This window comes from Salvelinus namaycush, chromosome 3 (genome assembly GCF_016432855.1).
Source record: "Salvelinus namaycush isolate Seneca chromosome 3, SaNama_1.0, whole genome shotgun sequence".
NCBI lineage: Eukaryota > Metazoa > Chordata > Actinopteri > Salmoniformes > Salmonidae > Salvelinus > Salvelinus namaycush.
The window spans coordinates 77,050,296-77,070,759 of NC_052309.1; the positions used below are offsets into that span (position 1 = coordinate 77,050,296).

The 20,464-nt window shown below is 43.6% G+C and overlaps 1 protein-coding gene across 2 annotated transcripts in view; it reads right to left on the bottom strand.

Moving 5' to 3' along the window:
- LOC120039157 (transmembrane protein 104-like) overlaps window positions 1-20,464 on the bottom strand; it is a 78,890-nt gene that overhangs the window by 35,011 nt on the left and 23,415 nt on the right. For both annotated transcript variants that reach the window (XM_038984687.1, XM_038984681.1), the window contains exons 7-8: window positions 19,598-19,697; window positions 17,536-17,632 (exon numbers count right to left, since the gene is read on the bottom strand). In XM_038984687.1, coding sequence (XP_038840615.1) covers window positions 17,536-17,632; window positions 19,598-19,697 — 197 coding nt within the window. The remainder of the gene's footprint in view (window positions 1-17,535; window positions 17,633-19,597; window positions 19,698-20,464) is intronic.

A 20,464-nucleotide genomic window follows, 5' to 3' on the forward strand; every position in this document is an offset into this window, starting at 1 on the left:
ACTCTGAAGTTTCTAAAACTGTTTGAATGATGTCTGTGAGTATAACAGAACTCATATGGCAGGCAAAAACCTGAGAAAAAATCCAACCAGGAAGTGGGAAATCTGAGGTTGGTCGTTTTTCAACTCATTCCCTATTGAAGATACAGTGGGGTATGGATCTGTTTGCACTTCCTACGGCTTCCACTAGATGTCAACAGTCTTTAGAACCTTGTCTGATGCTTCTACTGTGAAGTGGGGCCGAATGAGAGGGGAATGAGTCAGAGGTCTGGCAGAATGCTTTGAGCTCGTGACGCTCGTTCATGTGAGAGCGAGCTCTGTTCCATTTGCTTTTCTGAAGACAAAGGAATTCTCCGGTTGGAACATTATTGAAGATTTATGTTAAAAACATCCTAAAGATTGATTCTATACTTAGTTTGACATGTTTCTACGATCGGTAATATAACTTTTTGGACTTTGTCTGTACTTTCCGCTGGACTTGCACCAGCGTCGTGAGTTTGGATTTGTTTACCAAACGCGCTAACAAAAGGAGGTATTTGGACATAAATGATGAACTTTATGGAACAAATCAAACATTTATTGTGGAACTGGGATTCCTGGGAGTGCATTCTGATGAAGATCATCAAAGGTAAGTGAATATTTATAATGCTATTTCTGACTCCAACATGGCGGATATCTTCTTGGGTTGTGTTGGTCTCTGAGCGCCGTACTCAGATTATTGCATGGTTTGCTTTTTCCATAAAGTTTTTTTGAAATCTGACACAGCGGTTGCATTAAGGAGAAGCATATCTTTAAATCTGTAAATAACACTTGTATCTTTTATCAATGTTTATTATAAGTATTTCTGTGATTTGATATGGCTCTGTGCAAATTCACAGGATATTTTTGGCAAGCCAAATGTAAACTGAGGTTTTTGGATATAAATATGACCTTGATCGAACAAAACATACATGTATTGTGAAACATGTTGTCCCGGGAGTGTCATCTGATGAAGAATATCAAAGGTTAGTGATACATTTTTATCAATATTTCAGCTTTTTGTGACTCCTCTCTTTGGTTGGAAAATCGCTGTATGCTTTCTGTGACTAGTTGCTGACCTAACATAATGATATGTTCTGCTTTCGCCGAAAAGCTTTTTTGAAATCGGACACTGTGGTTGGATTAACGAGAATTTTATCATTCAAATGGTGTCTAATACTTGTATGTTTGAGAAATTTGAATTATGAGATTTCTGTTGATTGAATTTGGCGCCCTGCAATTTCATTGGCTGTTGGCGAGGGGTTCTGCCAGCCCTAGACAGGTAAAATGCAAGTAAAACTAAATGCATGCTCTTCAACTGATCGCTGCCCGCAACTGCCCGCTCGCCTAGCATCACTACTCTGGACGGTTCTGACTTAGAATATGTGGACAACTACAAATACCTAGGTGTCTGGTTAGACTGTAAACTCTCCTTCCAGACTCATATTAAGCATCTCCAATCCAAAATTACATCTAGAATCGGCTTCTTATTTCGCAACAAAGCATCCTTCACTCATGCCGCCAAACATACCCTCGTAAAACTGACTATCCTACCGATCATTGTCTTCGGTGATGTCATTTACAAAATAGCCTCCAACACTCTACTCAGCAAATTGGATGCAGTCTATCACAGTGCCATCTGTTTTGTCACCAAAGCCCCATATACTACCTACCACTGCAACCTGTATGCTCTCATTGGCTGACCCTCACTTCATATTCGTCGCCAAACCCACTGGCTCCAAGTTATCTATAAGTCTTTGCTAGGTAAAGCCCCGCCTTATCTCAGCTCACTAGTCACCATAGCATCACCCACCCGTAGCACGCGCTCCAGCAGGTATATTTCACTGGTCACCCCCAAAGCCAATTCCTCCTTTGGCCGCCTTCCAGTTCTCTGCTGCCAATGACTGGAACGAATTGGGAAAAAAATCACTGAAGCTGGAGACTCATATCTCCCTCACTAACTTTAAGCATCAGCTATCAGAGCAACTTACAGATCATTGCACCTGTACATAGGCCATCTGTAAGTAGCCCATCCAACACCCTCATCCCCATATTGTCATTTATTTATTTTTTGCTCCTTTGCACCCCAGTATCTCTACTTGCACATTTATCACTCCAGTGTTTAATTGCTAAATTGTAATTATTTCGCCACTGCGGCCAATTTATTGCCTTACCTCCCTAATCTTACCTCATTTGCACACACTGTATATAGACTTTTCTATTGTGTTATTGACTGTACGTTTGTTTATCCCATGTGTAACTCTGTTGTTGTTTGTGTCGCACTGCTTTGCTTTATCTAGGCCAGGTCGCAGTTGTAAATGAGAACTTGTTCTCAACTGGCCTACCTGGTTAAATAAAGGTGAAATAAAAAAATTAAAAATTAAAATAGACAAAACTCCCCCAGGTTTGTGTTTTTCCACAGAGCACATGTGCCGGTCACTTCAAATCCAATGTATTAAAACACTGGAACATTCTCAAAAGTAATCCCAATCTACGAGTGTCCACAATATTACCCCTTCACATTTTTTGGGAGCCATACAAGCAATATAGCCGATTCCGTGACGCACAGCATGAAGCTACCTAAGAAGCATGACACTTGGCTACCAGGCCCACCCAATGGCAATTACAAGTGTGGCCACTGTGTACATTGTGACAGTACAACCAATACGAAAGTGTTCACTCCTCTGAATGAGTATAGTGAAGCAGTAAAAGGAGATAGAAACGGTTTCTGTTTATTATTATTTTCTTGTTTTTATTTAACCTTTATTTAACTAGACAAGAAAATAACAAGTTAAGAACAAATTCTTATTTACAATGACGGCCTACACCAGCAAAACCCGGATGACGCTGGACCAATTGTGCACCGCCCTATGGGACTCCCAATCACGGCCAGTTGTGATACTGCCTGGAATTGAACCAGGGTGTCTGTAGTGACGTCTCTAGCACTGAGATGCAGTGCCTTAGACCGCTACGCCACTCGGGAGCTCTTCCACTGTCTGACAGATTTTTCACTCAAAGGCTCTGTATCTGTATGCTGTATGTGTATGATAAGATACATAATGAATACACGAGCCAATTTAATTCCACAAAATTATGCAAATGAACCTATTGACCGATAAGCATGACCAGTCAAATGTATTTCTATCGACTGGTATTTCCATCAATTAATAGGCTAAAAAGCATTATTTCGCAATTATTTTCTGTGTCACATTTACATTGGACCAACTTTAAACATTATAAATCAAGAGTAAGATTACTAATGGCACTTTATCCTCCAAAAGGAGCTGGACCAATTAAAGAAGTCGTGAAGTATTGCTCGGCTGAGATAGAGTACCTTATGATAAGCTGTAGACCACACTATCTACCAAGTGAGTTCACATCTATATTATTCATAGCCGTCTATTTACCACCACAAACCGATGCTGGCACTAGGACTGCACTCAACCAACTCTATAAGGCCATAAGCAAACAAAAAATGCACATCCAGAAGCGGCGCTCCTAGTGGCCTAGGGACTTTACTGCAGGCAAACTTAAATCAGTTTTACCAAATTTTAACCAGCATGTCACATTTGCAACCAAAGGAAAAAATGTAATAAAAACTCTAGACCACCTTTACTCCACACACAGAAATGCATACAAAGCTCTCTCCCGCCCTCCATTGGGCAAATCTGACCATAATTCTATCCTGATTCCTGCTTACAAGCAAAAACTAAAGCAGGAAGTACCAGTGACTCGCTCAATACAGAAGTGGTCAGATGACGCGGATGCTACGCTACAGGACTGTTTTGCTAGCACAGACTGGAATATGTTCCGGGATTCATCCAATGGCATTAAGGAGTATACCACCTCAGTCATCGGCTTCATCAATAAGTGCATCGACGACATCGTCCCCAGTGACAGTGCGTATATATCCCAACCAGAAGCCATGGATTACAGGCAACATCCGCATCAAGCTAAAGGCTAGAGCTGCCGCTTTCAAGGTGCGGGACTCTAACCCGGAAGCTTACAAGAAATCCTGCTATGCCCTTCGACGAATCATCAAACAGGTAAAGCGTCAATACAGGGCTAAGATTGAATCATACTCCACCGGCTCTGACGCTCGTCTTATGTGGCAGGGCTTGCAAACTATTACAGACTACAAAGGGAAGCACAGCCACGGAGACTTATAAGATATCCCGCTATGCCATCAGACAAACCCTCAAACAAGCCAATACAGGATTATTGTCAATACAGGATTAAGATTGAATCCTACTACACCGGCTCTGACGCTCATCGGATGTGGCAGGGCTTGAAAACTATTATGGACTACAAAGGGAAACCCAGACGTGAGCTGCCCAGTGACGCGAGCCTACCAGACGAGCTAAATGCCTTTTATGCTCGCTTCGAGGCAAGCAACCCTGAAGCATGCACGAGAGCACCAGCTGTTCTGGATGACTGTGTGATAACGCTCTCGGTAGCCGATGTAAGCAAGACCTTTAAAACAGGTCAACATTTACAAAGCCGCAGGTTCAGATGGATTACCAGGACGTATACTCAAAGCATGGGCGGACGAACTGGCAAGTGTCTTCACTGACATTTTCAACCTCTCCCTTTCTGAGTCTGTAATAACTACATGCTTCAAGCAGACCACCATAGTCCCTGGGCCCAAGGAAGAGAAGGTAACCTGCCTAAATGATTACCGCCCCGTAGCACTCATGTCGGTAGCCATGAAGTGCTTTGAAAGGCCCCCCAGGGGTGTGTACTTAGTCCCCTCCGGTACTCCCTGTTCACCCACGACTGCGTGGCCAAACGATGGCAACACTATCATTAAGTTTGCTGACGACACAGCAGTGGTAGCCCTGATCACTGACAACGATGAGACAGCCTAGAGGGAGGAGGTCAGAGAACTGGCAGTGTGGTGCCAGGACAACAACCTCTCCCTCAATGTGAACAAGACAAAGGAGCTGATCGTGGACTACAGGAAAAGGCGGGCCGAACAGGCCCCTATTAACATCAACGGGGCTGTATTGGAGCGGGTCAAGAGTTAGTTCGTTGGTGATGTGGACGCCAAGGAACTTATCATGGTCCAAACACACCAAGACAGTCGTGAAGAGGGCACAACAAAACCTTTTCCCCCTCAGGAGACTGAAAAGATTTGGCATGGGTCCCCAGATCCTCAAAAAGTTCCACAGCTGCACCATTGAGAGCATCCTGACCAGTGCAATCACTGCCTGGTATGGCAACTGCTCGGCATCTGACCGTAAGGCGCTACAGAGGGTAGTGCGTATGGCCCAGTACATCACTGGGGCCAAAATGCCTGCCATCCAGGACCTATATAATAGGGGGTGTCAGACGAAAGCCCATAAATTGTCAGAGACTCCAGTCACCCAAATCATAGAATGTTTTCTCTGCTACCGCACAGCAAGCGGTACCGGAACACCAAGTCTAGGTCCAAAAGGCTCCTTTACAGCTTCTACCCCCAAGCCATAAGACTGCTGAACAATTAATCGGTACCGGTACTCCTTGTATATAGCCTTGTTACTGTTACGTTATTGTGTAACTTTTTCTTTTTTATAAACTTTTTTAAACTTTAGTTTATTTGGTAAATATTTTGTTAACTCTTCTTGAACTGCACTGTTGGTTAAGGGTTTGTAAGTAAGCATTTCACGGTAAGGTCTACACTTGTATTCAGCGCATATGACAAATAAAATTTGATTTGATAGATATGAGTCAGTAACTTTAGTGATATCACCAAGCCATTACTGAAACAGAAAGAGACTGAAGCAATGAGGAGAGGAAATGATGAGTATGATCAACTCTATACTGTACAGATAAGACTGGATTACTCCCTTTATCCTAGCTTCAAAACCCCTCTGATGTTCAGAGTTTCAAGCCTTTGAAGTCTATCAGAGAATGTTATGGCATACAACAATCATTGAACAGACATAACATCAGCGTAAACAAATACTGAACTTGGGTGTGACCTGTAAAGGTCATTCTTAGTTCAACAGAGCAATTGAGGGGCTGATATAAAGCTCTGCCTTTACACTGGATCTCAAAACTTCTCTCTGGAGAGATGAGAGGATACCAAGGATAAGACATAAGCTAAACTCTTAGCCAACATTTAAAACTATTCCCTACTTTATCATTCACAACTTCCCAGAAATATGGGTTTAGCTTAACCAGACCTCCCGAAAAACTGTTGTGGAGACATTTGTGCCAGCTGCCTCTATTTGGGTAGCCAGAGTAAATTGGGAACAATTGTCAGTTGTGAAAGTAAAGAATGATGAGCATAGCACTCATTTAATACACTGAACCACTATGACTTCATATGGGGACCTGGGGTGCAGTTGCCTTCCAGTTGGTTTGCCTAATTCAAATCTCTGGCTCCTCAAAAGAAACCATTATACACCTAGGTAAAAATAACGAGCAACACCGCAAAAGGGAAGATTTATGACAGGCAAGGGACATATCTGGGAGGAAATTCGAAACGATAATTTGCCTGTGGTTTAATAGGACCTTGGCTATTTCACTCTCCCGATCGTTATAACTTTTAGTAGGGGATGTGGGGGACGGGGAGAAGGGGGTGTCATATCGCACAGAGAACAAGGTCTCATTAAATTATGACGATGGACCTTATGAAGAATAAATTAAATAATACATCAACTAAGGGGCCTTTTCATGAATATGCTCCATGTCACGGTGTAATTGAAAAAGACAAGCTCTATATGAGAAATCGGACTGTCCCTTTTTATTTCCTGGCTTTGGAGAAGGGTGCAAACGGTTGGGTCATTCTTTCAATAGGAGGCTGGGTCTGGTCAGCCTGACCAGCAGGCCCCGACAAATACACCAACACACAGCCATACAAGCAATCAGCCCAAGGTCACAGGGTCTGAATGTAAAAGGCTCTTGAAACCAGTCCCTTTTTAAATGGGAGCCTGTGTTCCGTTTAAGCGTCAGATTAATTCCATGAGAATCACGTTTGTTAGCGTTCAGCCACCCACCGAGCAAGACCCTTACATCATTCTGCAATGTCCTTGTACCAGATAACCAGCTTTTCAAAACAGAAAACAATATTGTACACAGCATGTAGATTTTCTCCTTAAACACGAGGCACGGACTTTAACAACGTGTTAGACAGGCCAAATATGTCTATTTTATCTTACTCCCCTGAGAAAAGGAAAAAATAAACAATTGACACAGACAATGCCATTAAAAGTAATAGAAAGCAATGGGCTACACTACTCCCTTGTTTTGTTTTCTCAAAACCAATGAGTGAAATAACTTCTCAAATGATGATCGTCTGCAGAGTCTATAAGCAAAAAGACGGGAGGAAAAACTGGGTTAAATGGACAGGCTGAAGGCAATAATTAAACCATGTATTACCTTGGTTACAAATCACAGGCACACAAGCCACATTGAGTTCTATAGTGACAGCTGCCAAAGAGATCCTTAAGCACATTTGATGGCGTTAGCAGTTTGTCTCGTGTGGCTAACTGCCACTCTTCATGGTAATGTGACAGCAGCACCAGCACAACTCACACAAAAAAGTGTTAACAACTGCTCAATCTGCTGGAGTGGAAGCAATATGCTGTAGTTAGCAAACACAGATGGGACAAACTCTTCCTAAACAGGGTAAGTATAGGTTCTAGTCTTTCAAAAGTCTTTGACTGGATGATCAGTTGGATCCTCAGCCTACATTATTGTTCTCTGACTCAGAGAGCCTGTATCCTCTCTCCTGCATGACCTCTAAGTCCCCCTTGCCAACAGTCCCTCCAGTCCTCTCCCAGTACGGCTGTGTTCCTCTGCAGTGTCCTGATCTGCAGCTCTGATTGGGTTCTGCCTCGTGGTGGTGTGGACTCCCCTTGTGTGGTTCCCAACTCAAACACTTCCCCCTGCTGAGGTAATCTCTATTAAACCATCTGCACTGTCATCTCCCTGCAGCTCTGGGATGGCTCCACTACAACAGAGCTACACTACAGCACCCTCGCTCCATCTCCTCCAAAGTGAAACACACAAACATCTGAAGAAAGCATCACTCGCTTTTCACCATACAGACAGGCATGAAAAGAAACCCTGGGGTAAAATACTGTATCTGTGTGTATTATCTGGGCTTATCTGCATCTGTTCTCTCTGTGGGTCCCCGAGTGTGTGAGTGAGTCTGACTCGTTCAATGGAGTGGATCTAAACAGATGGTTGACACAAAGGTGGCCTCGTTTCATGGTGGGTGGCGCCCGCTGAGAGAATATTTCAATTCACTGGGCATCCACTCACTTTGAGTGGTCTAATAGACATAGCCTTTAATACGCACATATACATAAAGACAAACAGGGAAAGAACGCAGTGTCAGCAAAACCAAATTTTGAGCTGATATACAGTATTGATTTCCATCACTTTCTCAACCACAAGAAAAAGATTCTCAATATAAAATCAGCCATTTAAATCACAGTTAGGTTATCCAACAGTATATGTATGCATTATGGAACCAGTGGACAGCTAGGGCCTTTTTTATGCAGTAAAGTCCCAATGGTGTTGCAAATTGCAATTGAAAATCAAAAGGTAAACCTCGCCAGGGAGCAACAACAGACAAAGAGAATTGAGGTCTCAGGAAATCTCTCTGCTGGGGTTAAGCCAGTCCCCAGAAAGACCCCATTGTTGCACTTTCAAGCCAAAACAAATCCTTACAATTAAAACTGCGGTCCAATGTAAAGGGCAGGTCAGCGGCTAGGATTGGTCAAGCACACAATGACCTACAACCTTACGCTCAGATATGCATGACTGAGGAAAAGCCCAATCTAAGTGAGTGGGTAGGATGTAAGCTTTCTCTTAGTGTCTAAAGATAATGTATATTAGTTTTAAGGGAGAGTGAAAACAGCCTGGGTACTGGAGACAAGAATCAATCAGCAGCAGATCGAATCTCACCCAACTCATCTTCGTAGCCATTTACACTCGTACCCGTGTACAGGTTGAAAATGGCAGAATTGGGCACGGATAAATGCCTAAATTGGAACGCAGTGGCTGAAAAGTAACATGCTATACATGACGTCAGACCGCTGTTCTGAACTTGAGTGTGACAAGTAGTTGCAGTTACTTACACAAACACCTATTAAAATTAAGAGGACTATGTATTTTGGACGATGACGTTTGTTATGTATTATGCCATACAACTGAGTACAAATGTGCACTTCACATTTCTATATGATCAAACTCATGCATATGCAATATCAACGTTTATGATCACTATGTTTGATGTACAGTTAGTTACAAGATGACATGGCATCTGGGGTGTCTGAACAGAATGAGCCTATTTTTGTCTTTTGTGAAGAAAATTTGCCACGTCACATGCACCTGAATGCACTCATGACTCATTCCGATGCGCCACCAAAATTATGACCCATTTCCCTGAATTGCATTGTGAAAGCCTAACTCTGTAAAATCGTACTTTAGAATTTAATTTGTCATGTTGGCAATATAACAAGCTTTCAAATGATGCCCACCTGACCCAGACTGATTTATGAATGGACAGTTTCTGGATTGCGAAAACAACAGTAATTGTGTGATGGCTGGGATGCAGGATACGACACAGACAAGAGAGGGCAAAAAAAGCACCTTGTAGTTGAAGACTCTTCTCTGAGTAATAAAAGTGCATTAAAATTACTTAGGATACGTGCACACTTTGGAGAGGTTTGTGGCCACGTGGATACACCAGTTAGTCCTCTCACTCAAACACTTGGAATTATTTGTCTTATGTTGCACCTACCCCACATTTTCCAGGAATATTCTTATGTTACTGAAAATATCCAGAGTATTTTCAGATTTTGTTATCAACAAATGCAACAGAAGTACAATAAATGTAAAATGAACATAAAATTCACAGTGTAATGTTTGGATTCGGTTTTGTGTCAGGTGAAATGTTGTGTCCTCACCTTTGGTCTAATCATTTTCCAATAATATCCAAACTGTTCCCTTTCAATTGCTACCATGGTTATGCAAATCATTTTCATATTTCTTCTGTCAGAAACATTTTAATTTAGCCCTATCCATATAGGCCAATTCCTACAAGTGTAAAAGGGTTAAGAGGTTTTGCAGATCGTGATGGAGAAAATGGCTGCCATGCTCCACAGCATGATACATAGCGTTTTGTGTGAACACCATTGATCTAACCAAAGGTCAGAGCGAACCAAACAGGCCACCCACTGTGCAGCTTGTATGCTGTTATTAGTCCGTCTTGATATGACAAAAGCCTGTGTGTTTACAATCAACATTTTCTTGAGCTCCGTCTGAAAGTGACTAAAGAATGTGAAAGGAACTGACAAAGTACAGCCCAGCACGAGCTGTGTGAAAAGCTTGACGTCCATTGAAGGTTTACAGAATGATAAAACCTTTGATCACCTGGAATACCTTTTTCATTTCAGTCACAAAGTCACTGAATGAACTCATATGACTAAGTTTCAAAAGAACTTGCAGAGCTGGCTATTGACGATAAGTCAGACAGTCCAGACACCTCAGGGTAAGGTGTGAGGCTAACCTCCAGAATTGTGAATTCCATTCCGTGCAATCCAGTGAATATTGTTATTGAGTTTCAGTCATGTCCTCTGCATGCATGTATGTATGAGGTGCAAAGTTCATACTATGTGTAGGCACTACCTCCCAATCCTAGAGAGAGTGGTTTGACAGGCTTAGTGACGGGGGTGAATCGATACAGTTACATATCGGGACATTATTTTTGGACAATATTATATTGATACTTTGACTTCAAGTAACGATTTAAAAAATAAATAAAAAACACATACAGTTGAAGTCTGAACTTCACAGACACTTATGTTGGAGTAATTAAATCTTTTTTCAACCACTCCACAAATTTCTGGTTAACAAACTATAGTTTTAGCATAAGAAATCAGCCAAAACCCCAGAAAAAAAATGGTAGACCTCCACAAGTCTGGTTCATCCTTGGGAGCAATTTCCAAACGCCTGAAGGTATCACGATCATCTGTACAAACAATAGTACGCAAGCATAAACACCATGGGACCACGAAGCCGTCATAACACTCAGGAAGGAGACGCGTTCTGTCTCCTACAGATGAACGTACTTTGGTGCGAAAAGTGCAAATCCATCCCAGAACAACAGCAAAGGACCTTGTGAAGATGCTGGAGGAAACAGGTACAAAAGTATCTATATCCACAGTAAAACGAGTCCTATATCGACATAACCTGAAAGGCCACTCAGCAAGGAAGAAGCCACTGCTCCAAAACCGCCATAAAAAAGCCAGACTACGATTTGCAACTGCACATGGGGATAAAGATTGTACTTTTTGGAGAAATGTCCTCTGGTCTGATGAAACAAAAACAGGACTGTTTGGCCATAATGACCATCGTTATGTTTGGAGGAAAAAGAGGGATGCTTGCAAGCCGAAGAACACCATCCCAACCGTGAAGCACATGGGGTGCAGCGTCATGTTGTGGGGGTGCTTTGCTGCAGGAGAGCATGGTGCACCTCACAGAATAGATGGCATCATGAGGGTGGAAAATTATGTGGATGTATTGAAGCAACATCTCAAGACATCAGTCAGGAAGTTAAAGCTTGGTCGCAAATGGGTCTTCCCTTATGGACAATGACCCCAAGCATACTTCCAAAGTTGTGGCAAAATGGCTTAAGGACAACAAAGTCAAGGTATTGGAGTGGCCATCACAAAGCCCTGACCTCAATCCTATAGAAGATTTGTGGGCAGAACTGTAAAAGCGTGTGTGAGCAAGGAGGCCTACAAACCTGACTCAGTTACACAAGCTCTGTCAGGAGAAATGGGCCAAAATTCACCCAACTTATTGTGGGAAACCTGTGGAAGGCTACCCAAAATGTTTGACCCAAGTTAAACAATTTAAAAGGCAATGATACCAAATACTAATTGAGTGTATGCAAACTTCTGACCTACTGGGAATGTGATGAAAGAAATAAAAGCTGAAATAAATCACTCTCTCTACTATTATTCTGACATTTCACATTCTTAAAATAAAGTGGTGATCCTAACTTTTTACTAGGATTTACTAGGATTAAATGTCAGGAATTATGAAAAACTGAGTTTAAATGCATTTGGCTAAGGTGTATGTAAACTTCCAACTTCAACTGTGTGTGATATATATACACTGCTCAAAAAAATAAAGGGAACACTTACACAACACAATGTAACTCCAAGTCAAATCACACTTCTGTGAAATCAAACTGTCCACTTAGGAAGCAACACTGATTGACAATAAATTTCACATGCTGTTGTGCAAATGGAATAGACAACAGGTGGAAATTATAGGCAATTAGCAAGACACCCCCAATAAAGTAGTGGTTCTGCAGGTGGTGACCACAGACCACTTCTCAGTTCCTATGCTTCCTGGCTGATGTTTTGGTCACTTTTGAATGCTGGCGGTGCTCTCACTCTAGTGGTAGCATGAGACGGAGTCTACAACCCACACAAGTGGCTCAGGTAGTGCAGCTCATCCAGGATGGCACATCAATGCGAGCTGTGGCAAGAAGGTTTGCTGTGTCTGTCAGCGTAGTGTCCAGAGCATGGAGGCGCTACCAGGAGACAGGCCAGTACATCAGGAGACGTGGAGGAGGCCGTAGGAGGGCAACAACCCAGCAGGAAGACCGCTACCTCCGCCTTTGTGCAAGGAGGAGCACTGCCAGAGCCCTGCAAAATGACCTCAAGCAGGCCACAAATGTGCATGTGTCTGCTCAAACGGTCAGAAACAGACTCCATGAGGGTGGTATGAGGGCCGACGTCCACAGGTGGGGGTTGTGCTTACAGCCCAACACCATGCAGGACGTTTGGCATTTGCCAGAGAACACCAAGATTGGCAAATTCGCCACTGGTGCCCTGTGCTCTTCACAGATGAAAGCAGGTTCACACGCACATGTGACAGACGTGACAGAGTCTGGAGACGCCGTGGAGAACGTTCTGCTGCCTGCAACATCCTCCAGCATGACCGGTTTGGCGGTGGGTCAGTCATGGTGTGGGGTGGCATTTCTTTGGGGGGCCGCACAGCCTTCCATGTGCTCGCCAGAGGTAGCCTGACTGCCATTAGGTACCGAGATGAGATCCTCAGACCCCTTGTGAGACCATATGCTGGTGCGGTTGGCCCTGGGTTCCTCCTAATGCAAGACAATGCTAGACCTCATGTGGCTGGAGTGTGTCAGCAGTTCCTGCAAGAGGAAGGCATTGATGCTATGGACTGGCCCGCCCGTTCCCCAGACCTGAATCCAATTGAACACATCTGGGACATCATGTCTCGCTCCATCCACCAACGCCACGTTGCACCACAGACTGTCCAGGAGTTGGCGGATGCTTTAGTCCAGGTCTGGGAGGAGATCCCTCAGGAGACCATCTGCCACCTCATCAGGAGCTTGCCCAGGCGTTGTAGGGAGGTCATACAGGCACGTGGAGGCCACACACACTACTGAGCCTCATTTTGACTTGTTTTAAGGACATTACATCAAAGTTGGATCAGCCTGTAGTGTGGTTTTCCACTTTAAATTTTGAGTGTGACTCCAAATCCAGACCTCCATGGGTTGATAAATTTGATTTCCATTTATCATTTTTCTGTGATTTTCTTGTCAGCACATTCAACTATGTAAAGAAAAAAGTATTTAATAAGAATATTTCATTCATTCAGATCTAGGACGTGTTATTTTAGTGTTCCCTTTATTTTTTTGAGCAGTGTATATACACATAGACACACACACACTTTTTTTGTTGCTTGGTAGCATTAGCTAGAGCAAGTCGGCTGTGCCTGAGTCAAAACTCCGGTATTTTCATCCTACAGCTTGTTCTCCATCTTGTTAAATAGTGAGCCAATATGTTTTCAGTACTTATTTCCATGACTGATCAAAACAAATGTTCTCATGCTCTCTTGTCTCTCTGCAGCATTATCGAATTGAAATACACATAGAATCACAATACATATCATATTGGCATCTAAGTATCGTGATAACATCTTGAGGTCCCTGGAAATTTCCAGCCCTAGACAGGCTGTGAAGACAGTAGCTTCTTCACAATTGTTCAGATAAGCTGAAGAAATCTCTTGACAGCGGTTATCAAAATAGTCCCTCCTATATAATAGACGATCCTTGATTTGGTCAGTGTTTTTCCTCACCTCTCTCCCCTTCTCTGTGCTGATCCCCAGAGCCTTGTGGGTCTGCTAGTAGAGCAGAACTACTTTTCTGAACTGGGACAGCTGTTCTGTCACATACTAAAAATAACCCACAATCTGTTGTCCAAGCACAACAAACACTGCTGCAACCACCGTGGGGCTACTGTCTGAGGAAAAATTACAAATTAAATGAGAGCTCTACAAGCATAATGTGAGGTACACTATATATACACACAGACACACACACAAAAGTATGTGGACACCCCTTCAAATTAGTCAATTCGGCTATTTCAACCACACCTGTTGCTGACAGGTGTATAAAATCGAGCACACAGCCATGCAACATCCATGGACAAAAATTGGCAGTAAGATTGCCCGTACTGAAGAGTTCAGTGACTTTCAACGTGGCACCGTCATTGGATGCCACCTTTCCAAAAAATCAGTACGTCAAAATTCTGCCCTGTTAGTGCTGCCCTGGTCAACTGTAAGTGCTATTATTGTGAAGTGGAAACGTCTAGGAGCAACAATGACTCAGCCGCAAAGTGGTAGGCCACACAAGCTCACAGAACGAGACCGCCGAGTGCAGAAGTGCGCAGACCATGATTTTGGAATGAGATGTTCGACGAGCAGGTGTCCACAGTTTTGGTCATGTAAGGATACCTAGTCAGTTGTACAACTGAATGCCTTCAACTGAAATGTGTCTTGTATCTTGTTCTGATAAAGGGACTGGGACATTCAAATCGACCAATGAGATCTAGAATAAGACTAGCTTGTGGCTCAGTTGATGACCTCTGGCCGGGCAGAACTGTCTGGCCGGGCAGACCACTGATATGTGGGTGGCATCTATAAAAACCTGGTCTGATGAGGAGGCCGGTGGTCCGAAACACGCAACGCCCAGGGTTGTGACTTTCAGACCAACACAGTACAGAGCAGGTGAAAAAAAGCTCTTAAGCCTGTCTGATTGGACAACAGTCCATTCTTGAGGGTGCAGAGGGTAGAAGGCCCCCTGGAGGAACCACTCCATCAACCCTACTTCTGTCTGTCTGTGACATTAGCCTGAGTTCTCTATATCATGCTCTCTCCTTCTCTTTATCAGTCTCTCTTTCCTTCTCTCTCAAACAGCCACCCACATGGGGATTACAGCTGTGAACTGTTATGCTGTAATCGGGCTGCCCTTTAATCTTTCCTTGCTTCCTTTTCTAAACCCTAATAACGCTGTGGCTGGACTAATGTGTCCGACATCAATCCCACTCCCCCTGTGGCAGCCAGTGGTGCCCTACACAGTACGGCAGCCCAGGCAGACCAAATACGCACCCAACTGAGGAAGTTCAGGTTGCATTAGTGCTTAGCACAAAACCACAACATACACATTACACACACTATTGATTATTTAAGATGAATAAGTATGGTACACAGAGCAGTTACCACAGTAAAATCCCTTAAGGAAACGGATAATACCATAGCAAGGGATTAAAGCCCCTTATCAATGACACCTATAGAACTGGGAGCTACACATGCCTGGTCAAGGTACAAATGGAGGATTAACTGACAATCTGTTGCCAGGAGAGACTACTCGATTTTGAGGTTGAGAAGATGTGATGGTGAGGAGAGAAATGTGGTTGATGAGGACAGGAGAGAAGGGCCATTAACAGATAGAATGTAATGACCACTGAAACACAGAGAACCTCCTGAACATAGTTCAAAGACCAGCTTTGAGCAATTCCATTGGTATACAACAACTAAGCAGCAACTAATGCTAACATATTGAACGCAGTGTGTTTGCTAATGCCTACACCCTCTTAGAGGCTCAAAACTAAGTCAAACTAATTGCATAACCAAAACAAAAAAAGTAATTAGGAATTGTAATTATGGTTCTTTTTGTAATGCCTTTTTCAAACACTCAAAGAATGGGACGGCATAATATATGAATAGGCTCATTTGAATTCTTTAGCTAAACCAAAACAAAATAATTAAGCATTTCCCAATGCCGTATTGTCAGCCTTTCTGACAACTGTTGCAATGTTTTCCAGTCTGATTAAGCATATTATAATAGGAGTCAATACTAAAGCACCCTCTGACTCACTCAGTTCATAAAGAGACTGGCAGTAGGGTGATAAAGCAGGTCACTTAGTTTGGAGCTTGAAGCCTTCCAGTGAAATGATATGGATGTTGTAAAGAAAAAGGAAAATACTGGGCTGCATAATGACTCCAGATGGCAAAGACTCTAGATGTTGTGGACATTGTGCCTAGATAGACCCATCATTAGGACGAAGGGCACCGTGGTCTTTGGGGTGGGGCAGAGACGTGTCAGAGGGCATAAGCAGGCATAGCGTAGGTGGGAGAGGAGAGGTATTTCCATTGGGCAGGACAGAGCGGTGTATGGAGAGCGGCTGGGCTTAAAAGGAATAGTCAATCAATTATTTAAAGTGATCATGGGGAGTGGTGGGCAGTGGCTAAGGGGCCAGAGTGTTTGACCCAGGCACGTCAAAGACAAAGGGGGGCTGAGGAGAAGGAAGACACTCCACTCCCTGTGTGCTAACAGAAGCTGATGAATGTTTTATCAAAGCCCAATTATTTATTTAAAGACGAGTCCACCACGGGAAGAAATCTAATAAGGTTTCATGGAGAAGAAAATGGGAGAAAATACAACTAAGCCCCTAGAAATGCCTGTAAGCAGGAGAGACCAAAACTAATAACAGGAGACAACTTCTTCAAGAAACACCAGAGAACAGGTGACTTTGTCAAATACGGTCCATTTTTTAAAACATATTCCCAAGCAGACATCATCTCAACATCTACTATAATAAGAAGCAATCAGTTAGATAAATTAACACAGAGGTGGAAATGTCCCTTTCCCTAAAAGGAAACTTTGTGAAACTGCAAGGTAAACAAAAAATACAGGAGGAGATTATAAATCAGCATAATTTCAATTCGTTGACATGATGTAAGAGGCTTATCCAGACGAGATAAAAAACAACAATGCATTTATTGAAGAATTGTTTGGGTATGCTCGTTCTGTTGAAAATGAGTGAGGATGGAGGGAGGAGTGAGAACAGTGGAGGGGGGAAATAATACAGGAGGAGATCAGCACATCTATCACTGTCGGCCGGCAAAGTTAAAGCAAAAGTGGAAATCGCAGGAGTTTCGCTCTCTTAAGACTTCAAGGGCACACACACTTGCTCAGGAGGGCTGCGGGAGGGGTGGCGTGAGAGGGAGACCGAACTGGAAGGGGCTCTCTGGGCTGAGGCTGACACTAACACAGACAGGGGTTGGCACATTGGGGCTCAGTCACGATGGCAGGGGCTGACAGAGAGAGATGTGGTACACCATGTGTCCTCCAGGGGCCTTTGGGACGGGGGTAGAAGGACAGGGGTGAGAAACAGGGGTGCAGTATGTACTCACCAGAAACACCTTGTAGGCGTCTTTCCTGGTGACAGGCCCCCAGCACAAGTCGGTGTCGTCGTATTTCACACTGCCAGCACTGCATGAGTGGTTACCACTACAGAGAGAACAGACAGACTGGTGATCATTACAGATCCCTTCATGATCAGATCAAATCAGTCCAAGAATTACATACGACAGGAAAGACTAGTTTACAATGTTGCAAAAGAACATGAAACAATGATAAAATATTAAATATGACAGGGCAGATTTACAAAAACTTTGCAGACTTGTCAGTTCCTACTACCTCGGAGCGGTTAGATTATCAGTGAGGCCAGTTCCTACTACCTCGGAGCGGTTAGATTATCAGTGAGGCCAGTTCCTACTACCTCGGAGCGGTTAGATTATCAGTGAGGCCAGTTCCTACTACCTCGGAGCGGTTAGATTATCAGTGAGGCCAGTTCCTACTACCTCGGAGCGGTTAGATTATCAGTGAGGCCAGTTCCTACTACCTCGGAGCGGTTAGATTATCAGTGAGGCCAGTTCCTACTACCTCGGAGCGGTTAGATTATCAGTGAGGCCAGTTCCTACTACCTCGGAGCGGTTAGATTATCAGTGAGGCCAGTTCCTACTACCTCGGAGCGGTTAGATTATCAGTGAGGCCAGTTCCTACTACCTCGGAGCGGTTAGATTATCAGTGAGGCCAGTTCCTACTACCTCGGAGCGGTTAGATTATTAGTGAGGCCAGTTCCTACTACCTCGGAGCGGTTAGATTATCAGTGAGGCCAGTTCCTACTACCTCGGAGCGGTTAGATTATCAGTGAGGCCAGTTCCTACTACCTCGGAGCGGTTAGATTATCAGTAAGAAAAGTATCAGTAAAAGTTATATCACTGCACAAGGCTTTACTGAGTTGAAGTGATGATCCAGTCTTCCTGGTGGAAAATTACACATTGTCATTCTGAGGCAATCACAAAACTCTTTCAGTGCTGCCAACAAGGTGCGGCAGACTGAGCATCAATTATGGGACATAATCATTAGAATCTGCCTCTGCCACCGAAACGTCTGCTGCGGCAAGGCTTTACAAAGAGATACCGCTCTGCGATCTCAAACGCCTGGCTCTCCTCAGTGGCAGAGCCAGTCGAGCGGGGAGCTCCGGTCTGTGCCATAGGGTAATTCCTTTTTAAGTGTCTGTTCCGCCTCACATTTTAGCTAGAAAGTTACCACAGGGCTTTTGACCCCGCTGAGTCAGAGGGACAAATTTATATTTTTTATGCTACTAGGTTGGTATGTTAATAGAACTTCCTCTGATGTGTTAAGTGATTAAATTGTAATCTTGAATTGAAATGTATTCACTCACCTTCACCTTTAAAAGCTAAGTATCTCTATAAATGTTTAAGGATCTCATCCTCACCACATGATGTTCATAAGAAACCCCTATATGGCACTCCCAGGGCTCACTGAACCCTTAAAAAGTCACGGATAATCTAACGGCATTTGGACAAAATGGGGGAGCGCTTTAGTGTTTTGGGGCAGAGGTCTTTTTTTTAAATTGTACTTTTTGGTACACCATGAGAAAGTCAATCATCTTTCTGTCATAAAGCTACACCAAATTGAATTGTGATCCTGACGGTTAAGGTGGTCTCACCAGGACAATAGTTTAGCTAGAGAAGAGCCTCCCTTAGAGCTGCAGGCTAAATCATACTGTCTGAGACTGGAACAATATGGAATATGTGATGTCACCCAGCCCACCGGGCCAGTGGAGGGGACTTGTAATAAAAACCTGTCTGGGAGCCAGTCAACAAAAAGTAATTGCCAAGAGCACTGGTGGGAGGTCAGGAAGGCTAAAGGCCCCCTCATCAGAAAGTTTTATTGAGACAGAAGGTCAGGGAACAGCCAAAGTGCAGAGACAAAAACAGAACTGAGAGAAAGGGATATGTTTTGTCCTGCCAAAAGTAAATGCTCCAAGTACTTGGGAAAGTCAGCTGCACCCACATTAGTCATAAAGTTGCTTGAAATAACACCCCCAAATAAGAAACCCATGAATGTAATGAATCAGCAAGCTGGCTGGCTGGCTGGTCTTACCAGGCTACTTCCATTAGTGATATGGGTACAGCAGCAGCATAGATGGCCAGGTCTCCATACAGGTAGACTACCATGCAGATGTAGAACATGTTGGCACCAACTGAAAGACAAAACCAAAGGGTTAAGACATGAGCAGATTATACCTGGATCTATACATAAAATGTCCTACATTATATATTTCTAGTGTATATGACTGTGTTATCAATTCATCATATCTCCGAGAGAATCTGCCTAACAGCCGTCAGATGCCTGATTATGAAACATGGTCAATGCAACTTGTGTCAAACTTCAACAGCTAACCGTGCAGTCTCCATCAGAGGCAATCTCCTCCGTCTCTACACCTCCACTCCTCCATCAATCCCCTGCTTCTCCCTCCGGGATGGCAGCCACAACTGCAGCAGCACATTTCTCCGCTCCTCCGGAAGAATATTAATCACACTAATTAAGAAAGTAATCACTTCATGATGAAAATTCTCCTCATTACATCCCCCACACCCACCTCACACTACTGGCCCATTCAAGACAACGAGCGGAGATTGAGAGCTTTCAACAACGGGAGACCGATAGCCATGTTGTGCCAGGGATCCATCATACACTGGAGTTCTCGTGTGGGAGGCTCCTGCGTCCTACTGGCCCTGGCAGCCAATTCATTACTGACAGGGAAATTAGAGTGTGGAGTCCATTAAAAATAAATAAAAGTGAGGGGTTTATAGTTTTACAGGGCTAAATTGATTCATCTGATCTGAGAGTAAAGGAACGAATGGCAACCTTCTGCTGCCCATCACACAGCCGAGCCGAGGGAAACATGAAAAGGGATATGGAAGAGGACTAGCTGGTCCAACAGCCAGATAAGCCCATGTAGTTGTA